The sequence below is a fragment of the Galeopterus variegatus genome, unplaced genomic scaffold, assembly GCF_000696425.1.
Source record: "Galeopterus variegatus unplaced genomic scaffold, G_variegatus-3.0.2 Scaffold580, whole genome shotgun sequence".
Taxonomy (NCBI): domain Eukaryota; kingdom Metazoa; phylum Chordata; class Mammalia; order Dermoptera; family Cynocephalidae; genus Galeopterus; species Galeopterus variegatus.
This window is the reverse complement of record NW_007726691.1, coordinates 288,829-298,300: the sequence shown is the minus strand read 5'-3', so window position 1 is coordinate 298,300 and position 9,472 is coordinate 288,829. Positions and strand designations below refer to the sequence as shown.

Sequence of the window (9,472 nt, the reverse complement as noted above, 5' to 3'; positions counted from 1 at the left end):
CGGGAGCGCCGCCGCGCTTCCCAAGCGGCGCACCATCCAGTGCGCCACCGGGCCGGCCCCCATTCAAGGTTTTAATGGCCAGTAAACAACCCCATTTCTAATTTAGTACCTGTAGCCGTTCTTGTTCTTTCTGTAACATTTTTCTCAGAATTTCCACTTTCTGGTTATGAACCACATTGTTTTCCTCCTAGAAAAAGATAAAAACAATCAATTAACCAATACAGGGAAAGTGAAACCAAAATATTCGTTAAGTAGAGAAAATGAGATATACAAAGTTCTGCCTCAGCTCCAATTATAGATACCTATTAGGATTTTTATTCCTGGCAGTTTTGAGGACAGGCTTTTAAATAAAGATAAAATGTTACAGGGAAATTTCTGCTGCTCCAATTTCTGGGTTCAAGAAAACATTAAATACTGATATTACGTGGAAAAATGAAGTTGCCTTAAGTACAAAAATAGTACCTTATACTTTCTCTCCTTTGGATCTTTACTATCAATCCCCACACATGGCTCAAATTCCCAGTTACTTCTACTTGAAAAATGAAGACAGCTCCCTAACTCACCTCCCACCATCTCTCCTTCTTTCACAGCCCTATAATATTTTACTAATTAGTCTCCCTACAATCCTGTTATAATCATGTGTCACTCTCTTGCTCAAAAAATCTTTAATGGATTCTTACTGTTTATCTAGTTGCATGTAAAGTAGCGTGATAGTTGTGATTTTTCATAATCTACAGTAGATCTACTTTTTTCAGCTCCTCTCTTCCACAACGTACACATTTAATAGCACCAGCAAACCAAAGTCCTGGATAATTCCTGAAATAATGTGGTACTTTCTTGGCTCTTTATTTCCCTTTATTTTACTTCCTCTACTTGGTTTGCCTTTCTCCTCATCAACACCACTGAAATGTTACCTGTTTTTCCAGGCTCAGTTCAAATAAAACCTTTCCATTAAAGGTCTTCTTTATCATAACTGCAGTGGATTAAACGTCCCTCCCCAAACTCACTGAAGATTAATCCTCACTCAAACTGTTGAGGGTGGGAAATCTTACTATGATAATTGAAGGCAGAGCCTTGAAGACAGTTTAATGGTGGTTGTGGGTGTGGTTCAGAGGGCTTTCAAAGGAAAGGGCATGAGGAGTTCTCTATGTCTCTGCTCTATCATTTTTGGCCATGTGAGACTCCTGCTTGCTGTAGAGCCACCACCAAAAAGACACTCACCAGATGTGTTCCCTGGACTTTGGACTTCCCAGCCTCCAAAACTGTAAGCAATAAACTTCTTTTCTTATAAATTACCCCATTCAGGTATTTTACGATAAGCAACAGAAAATGGACTAATATAACAACTGAATGTGCTTTCTTCCTCCTTTGAATCCTTATAGAAGTTAATATTTTTTCCCTCAGAATGACAACATTCTGCCTTTGTATTATAACTACTTGTGTACTCTTGATTTAATAGCAATCAAAGAAGGTTTATTAAGCACCTACTATATGCCAAGCAATATTCCAGGCACCAGGGACACGAGAGTAAACAAACCAAAAGAACCCCTGTTTTCCTAAAGTATACATTCTAAGATGACTAAGGACCTTGAACATAGGATATCTTAATTATATTTTTGTGGGTTGCACATTGTTTTGTGTATGGTAGGCGTTTGACATTTGTAGAATTAAATCTTCTATGAAAATACTCTGTAATCATTCTAAATTATTATGTGATCTTTATATTAGGAAGTCATTTTCCAGAATCTTGAACTTAAGTTTATCAGCCCAATATTTCAAAACTCTTAATATAAAGCAAAGGCATCTTATACAACTGAGCATTTACTAAGAAATCTTCCTTTTACTAAGAAATCTTACCCCCATGAGCACAGGACTGGTGATTCTCTCCATATTCCCAGATGCTCCAGGTGAATGAGGGGATGTCATGATGGGAGACATATGTCCAATGACTGACGGCTCTACTTCAGAATCAGCAAGTGGAATCTGGGGCGACCCAGGTGGGCGTCCCTGAACAGTGAGAGCTACATAGGAACCAGCTTGGTTGGGGTGGGGAAACGAGAGAAAAGGAAAGAAAAATAACAGTGTCAAGAAAATTTTTATAGGATTTCTCTACTTAATCTCTGACAATTCTAAAAGATCCAGATAAGTGAGAAAGTCCCATCATCTGCTAATCATACCTCCATAAAAAAAAGAATGCATTTGTCATTTCTCTTTTATGACTGCCCTAAAAATCTAAAATAAAAATGCCATTTTCAGATAGTAAATTACTACTCATAAAACATTAATTAAAAGCAAATAAAATGTATACTCACAAAAATATATTTTCTTAAAGAAGAGTTAATATCAATCAGCTACATAGCTATGTTCAATGAATTTTTTAAATATAAATTTTTGAAATCTTATTTTAAGATGATACTAAATAGGCAGAGTTTAATTAATATTCTGAACTATAGCAATGCAATTTTAAATTAACTTTACAAAATGAGTACAACCAAAAAATATTCCTCAAAAACAGGAAAAAAACACAATAAGTAGTAAATTTTAATTGAAATAATCTGGAGAATGGACAGAAATTCTCTAGGCATATTACAGAGGGAAAAAAAACTAGACAGCAAAATTCATCATAATCAGAAAGATTTAACAACATTCATTATTTATCTAACATTGAAAAGAAATGAGATGCTCCAAAGAAATGACTTTCCTAGATAACTGACCTTTAAATGACAAAATTCAAAAGAACTTTTAATGGATTTCACACTTGTCTCCAAATTTAACCTTCCCATGGAACTCATTATTATAGTGACCATTTAGAGCACGGGTAAAGGAATTTAGGGTTGCTTAACTTAAGCAATAAAAAGGCCAAGAAAGATTTCAGTTTATTGAATTTATTCTAAAGATGTCCATCCACTCAATGAAAATAAATAGAATCAAATAAAACAGTAGTGTTTGTATTTGGCCACAAACAACTATCTCTTATTTATAGTCTACTTTACTGTGGAATAATCTGATACAGATCATCAATTTTTTCTTTTTATTGCATTCAGTTTATTTTAAGCTAATTTTTTTCCCCTTTGAGAGATATAATAACAAATACATAAGGCCTAAACCAGGCCAGAACAAACAAAAAGGAAGTTATGTTTTATGTGGTGGAATTCTCATGTGATTTTCTTTCTTTACTTCTGTAATTGTCATATAGTACCCATTCAATAAATGAAGCAATTTGAAAATATAAAATCTCTTTTGGAAAGCAGGCAGGGTTAAAGGGCAATAACAAAGTGAAACTAAGGTCCAGCGAGGGGACCTTAAAAAAAAAGTTTGCGATGGCACCCAAACTTTACCCAATTCTGAGATTTTGAAGACCCACCCCATCACCTCTTGCAAGCAAAGCTCACAGGGCCATTGAACCCTCCCTTTTTCCTGTTCAGATAGGAAAAGTGAGGCCCTGTGAGCAGTAGGGACCTGGGTTGCCCATGCCTCACTGCCAACCTGGAGGAGCACACATCCACCTTTGCCCCTGCAGTGACAGAACTGTGATTAGTTAGTTGCAGACTCCCAGTGCTCTGAGCCTCAGTTTCTCCACAAAGAGCTAAACCCAAGTGGGCCACTCACCCAAACACAAAAATCCTAAATTCTTAACCTTGAAGGTTTCCAAGAGAAGACCACTACACAGGATTATAAGATCATTTACTTATCTAAGGGAAAGTGATTGTGTTAGATGATTTTTAAACTTCCATTCCAGTTCATCAGTACACTGTTTGATTTCTCAATCTCCTGCCTCTCAAGTGACTCATGCATTTCTTTCAAATATATGTCTTCAATGTTACCAAGAATGACAAGGATACTATAATCAGCGGAATTGACAGAAGATAGCTATTAGTAAGTTAAGAGTTTTCACCTAAGACTTTCCTTTAATACAGGAGTCAATAAACTCCAGCCAAGGTGCTAAATCTGCCCCACAGACTTTTGATAAAGAAAGTTTTACTGAAACACAGCCACCCCCAATCATTTACATATTGTCTATGACTGCTTTCATGCTACAACTACAGAGTCAAGTAGTAGACCACATGACCCAGAAAGCCTAAAATATTTACTACTTGGTCTATTACAGAAAATGTTTCCTAATCCTTGCTTTAAGGATTTCAGAAAACAATTAAAACTGAGAATAACGTTCACCTACATTTGATTAGCTTCACCACCTCCAAATGGTTTGAATGAGTCACCAGAGTCCCGTTCACCTGTAATAAAATAAAAATAGTGTAAGTCAGATACAATCCACTGAAACAATGAATAAACTGAGTTCAGGAATTATCATACATAAAATAACCAATTTTAATATAATACAGTAAACAGGGCTACATTAAAATACAAGGAGTCTTCAGAAAGTTCATGTAAAGGGCCAGCCCCGTGGCTCACTCGGGAGAGTGTGGTGCTGGTAGTGCTGAGGCTGAGGGTTCAGATCCTATATGGGGTGGCCGGTGCGCTCACTGGCTCAGCATGGTGTGGACCACACCATACAGAGGGCTGCGATCCCCTTACCAGTCAAAAAAAAAAAAGTTCATGTAAACATTTGTACTATCTTTTAATTCCATTTTTCCATCTTTTTGAAGTATCCTTATATGTATATGCTTGGTTCAATATTCACTTTCACCACTATTCTATAAGATATATTCACCAACAAAATGAACTTAGACAGAAAACACCTAGATTTAGAGGACATTACAACTTACCATGACTAATGACGGAACGTATCATGAAACAGATGTAATCCTTCACAGTGAAGGACTCTTGCAAATAGAAAAGATCTCTGCTTTTAATTACCAGTTCACTGATTTGTCAGAATTATAATAAATCAAAAAAAGGAAAAAATACTTCCACAACAATACTCAATTTACTTTTAGTTTTTCATTACAAAGAAAACTAATTTTCAGACAAGCTAAATATAGGAAATGTTATCCAAAGTCTCCACCAAACCAAACAAATTAAGGTAAACATATCAGACATGGACTTAACATTTTATTTTTTTCTCTGATGCAAGTAATACTAATTTAAAGTTCAAATATATCAGCATATAAAGTAGAAATAAAAGTATACTCCCCAGAGATAATCACTGTTAGCTATGACATTTAATCTTTGAGACATCTGTCTAGCATACACGCACCAGACAAACACATATAAATACACATTGTAACTGCCTTTTTCCTGGGAAAAAAACCAAAAACTTTTTTTCATCATATTGTGGTAATCTTTCAATATAAGTACAACTAGACCTAAATCCATTTTTTTCAAAGCTGCAGATAAAATGTAATTTATTTCTCTAGCCGTCAGTTTATGCACATTTAGATTGTTTACAAGTTTTCAATGTGATAAAGCGGAAACAAATTTCCCTATACACCTATCACTTCACACTTATGTCCTTAGATAAGTTCCTAAAAGCAAAATTGCTGGTCAAAGGTTATATGCTTTCTTAAAGGCTTTTGGTACTTATACACAAATTTCCATCCAAACAGATTTTACCTCATTTATACTCGTAACAAACTTATTAGAGCAGCCATTTTACCAGACCCAAACTATGCCAAATGTGTACTACCAATCTTTAAATTTTCTGGCAACCAAATAATATTTTTCACCTATCATTTTTTTTTTTTGTCTTTTTTCATGACTGGCAACGGATCGCAACCCTCAGTGTCGCGCCCGTACCGGACCGGGACCGGCCACGGGATCGCAACCCTCGGTGTTGCTCCCGCCCCTCGTTCAGCCAGTGAGCGGCCGGTCTGTATGTGGGATCCGAACCCTCGGCGGGAGCGCCGCCGCACTTCCAAAGCGGCGCACTATAGCAGTGCGCCACCGGGCCGGCCCCTTTCACCTATCATTTTAATTTCTATTTCTTTGTTATCAGTGAGGTTGGACATATCCACATTAATATATTATTTACTTCAATCACTTTGGGAAACTGCTTGATAAAATTTTTACCCATTTTTTTCTATTAGAATATTTATTCTTAGTAATTTAAAAGTGCTCTTAACAATTAAAGGTACTGTGCTTTCTAATGTGTTTCAAATTTTTTTTCAAATTGTTTTTTGTAAAATACGTTCATGGTGTCTCTTCCTGTACTGTATAATAATTTTATTTTAAGTAATCAAATTAGTCAACTGTTTCAAGAGTAATTACTGACTAACCCATTCTTTCTCTACTGATCAGAACTCAAGGCCTATTTCTGGGACTCTACTGTGTTCCACTAGCAGGTCTGTATCTAGATTAGAGTCACATACTTTAAACTAACCCATACCATCCCCTCTCATGCACACTCAAATATATAACATACTTTTTTCTCTAGCTATTCTTATACATCTAAAGTTTATCTAGAAGAATAGTTATTTGGATAAGTAACAAAAAACCATCCCCATTCTATTCATATATTTTGAAGAGAATTTCTTGCTAACAGATTAATTTGGAAACAAATGATCTTTAAAAGAGTGAGTTAAAAAAAGGAGGGGGTTGCAGGGGCCTGGATGGTTAGTTCAGTTGGTTAAAGCATGGTGCTGATAACACCAAGGTCCAGGGTTCAATCCCTGTACAAGCCAGAAGCCAAAACAAAACAAACAAACAAAACAAAACAGTAAGTTATTTTCCTACTAAAGAACATACATGACTCCACTGATTTAATGGCCTTCGGTATAAGGTAACGTTAATTTTGTTATGCCCTTCAGTAAAGGGTAATATTAATTTTAAAACAAATAAGTTTTTATAGTCAACAATCCATCATATGTAATACGCTGCTTTTTATAAAAATACAAGTGAAAAAAGTCAGAAATGGCTAACATATGTTGTTTTTTAATACTGCCATAAATTCCATAATAGTGTTTTTCTTACCTTGATGATTCGATCACCTGTCTGTACTCCAGCCCGCATGGCTGCTCCATCTGTATGAGAAATTACTTATTTAAAATGTGACTCATTTGCATTCACTGATAATCTTCAAAGAGAGGCAGTGTAAGAAAGTGGTTAAAACATGAGCTGTAAAGTCAGACAGAATTAGGTTCAAATCCTGCCTTTGCCACTAACTAGTTGTATGGCCTCAAACTGATTTTATGTTTTTTTTTTTTTATTCTAAGCCTCAATAACACCTGTAAATTGGGGATTTAAAAAAATCAATCTATCTCAAATTACAACTCCCCAAATAAAGGAACTTTTGAATATATGGAAATGACAGAAGATATTATAACTGTCATTTTGGGGAAAAAAATTCATATCTTGATATTTTGAGCCTATAACAATCTCTTTAGTCTGTCTCTATCAAAATATTGCTGGTGCAATGAAGAAATGAAGCTCCAGAAACTTCTGTAAGTGATGATACACAAAGTAACATGACCAAGGAGTCATGATTTCTAAAACTATATAAGAATGGTTTTCTTTCTATAAAGCACAAAGAAAATTAACTGGGATAAATTCATTCCTATAAATTTGACACTAGAGACAAACCTAGCACTATGGTCCATGTGACTTGCAATCTATGTAATTATTCTATACCAGGCAATAGACATTATTTAAGCTTTTCTATTCTTACTCTGTTTGCTCCTGAGTGACAAAACTGTTTTACAAAATGTCTTGCCTTCTTTGACGGACTGTACGAAGACTGGATTGTCTCCACTGACTGTCAGCCCAAATCCATTGTCATCTTTCTGGATAATCACACAACGCTGAACAAGACCTGCACAAGAACCACAGGGTGAAGAGAAAGGGAAGAGACAACAGAGAAAGAAAAAGACAATAATTACATATTAGTAATAGACTGTATTCTGTCTGGAGAAACACAAGGTAGCACATGAAACCCATATATAAAATAAGAGCACTAGCCTCATAAACAAAACAAAAACAAGAATATCACAAAGAGTCACACATATTAATGATTTCTCACTGGAGAGGTTGAGTAGAATTGCTCCAATATTAAAAATAGCAATGGTAAACAGGAAAAGATGGAGTATTAAAAGTGAGGCAGTTAGAAGGAAAGCCCACTCGCACCTATGCTATTTATTTGTAATGTAAAATCCTCCCCCACCACCCTGTTGTTTTGGTGCCCTAATAGGTGTTTAACCCAAGAAAATAAAACATTTTAGGATGTTAGGCTAGGACACCCCATGGAAAATTCTAGAGAAATCCAACCTTATTCTCAGGAAAATATACTCAGGAAAAGACTGTAAAAAGAAAGGAGGTGTTTGCAAAGTACCTGTAGCTATTCTCCCAAGAGGGAAAGAGAAAGGGAGGAGTTCAAAGGAAAGAAAAACGCTGGGTCAGAGAAAAAATAAACAGAAAGGAAAAAAAGTGCAAAAGATAAACAACTTGCGAGCTCAACCAATTCTTTCATCTCTTTCATATACTTACCTGATTCCTACAGGAGAATCTGTTTTCCTTCTAGTTAAATGGCAAACAAAATCTCTCCAGGCAAGGTGAGAGAGAAAGGACCCCAACCAAAGGAATAAGAACGTCTCAGAGTAGCACCCTCATTAGTACCCAGGGCTGTTTTATCATAGATCAGATCTGAAGACCCTAAATTCTGTGTGAGCCAGAGACTTAATACATACTTTCAGCTTTGCAGAATCAAAGCATTTCACCAAAAATCAATATATAAAACATGTACAATAACACAAAGATAATGATGATTAGAAAATAAAAACTTTTTCTAAATAAAGACTTTTATACAAAGAGCAACATCATTTAAATAAGTCTGATGTACAAACCAAAGGATATGTTAAAGATTATATATTAATGAAATATATATTTATCTTCTTGCTGATAATGACACATTATGAGTATGTGAGCCTACTACAGACAAAAGATTGAAATAACCAGATCCCCATATAGAAAACGTGAACCTTAAACCTTGAACTTATTCCCTACACAAAAATTAACTTAAAATAGATCACTGGCCTAAACATAAAAGCTAAAACTTTTCAGAAGGAAACAGGAGAAAATCTTCAAGTCCTTAGGGTAGGCACAAATCTCTTAGGATGCAAAACATACCAACTATGAAAGAAAAAAAACTGATAAACTGGACTCAAAATGTAAAATACCTGGTCTTCTAAAGACACTGATAAGAAAATGAAAAAACAAGCCACAAATAGAGAAAATACAATACAAATATCTAATAAAAGACATGTACCCAGATTTTTTTTTGGAGGGGGTGGCTGGACAGTACAGGGGCAGATTTTATTTTTAAGAAAACAACTCTAGGGCCGGCCCGGTGGCGCACTGCGCTAGTGCGCCGCTTGGGAAGCGCGGCGGCGCTCCCGCCGAGGGTTCGGATCCCACATACAGACCGGTTCCCGCTCACTGGCTGAGCGAGGCACGGGGGCAACGCCGAGGGTTGCGATCCCGTTGCCGGTCCCGGTCCGGTACGGGGGCGACACTGAGGGTTGCGATCCGTTGCCGGACACAGAAAAAGACAAAAAAAAAAAAAAAAAAAAAAAAAAAAAAA

General features: G+C 36.0%; 1 protein-coding gene across 4 annotated transcripts in view; it reads right to left on the bottom strand.

Moving 5' to 3' along the window:
• The window catches only part of ARHGEF12 (Rho guanine nucleotide exchange factor (GEF) 12), a 147,035-nt gene that overhangs the window by 54,349 nt on the left and 83,214 nt on the right, over window positions 1–9,472 (bottom strand). For all 4 annotated transcript variants that reach the window (XM_008570202.1, XM_008570203.1, XM_008570204.1 and 1 more), the window contains 5 exons: window positions 7,610–7,708; window positions 6,871–6,920; window positions 4,178–4,235; window positions 1,858–2,036; window positions 110–187 (listed from right to left, as the gene is read on the bottom strand). In XM_008570202.1, coding sequence (XP_008568424.1) covers window positions 110–187; window positions 1,858–2,036; window positions 4,178–4,235; window positions 6,871–6,920; window positions 7,610–7,708 — 464 coding nt within the window. The remainder of the gene's footprint in view (window positions 1–109; window positions 188–1,857; window positions 2,037–4,177; window positions 4,236–6,870; window positions 6,921–7,609; window positions 7,709–9,472) is intronic.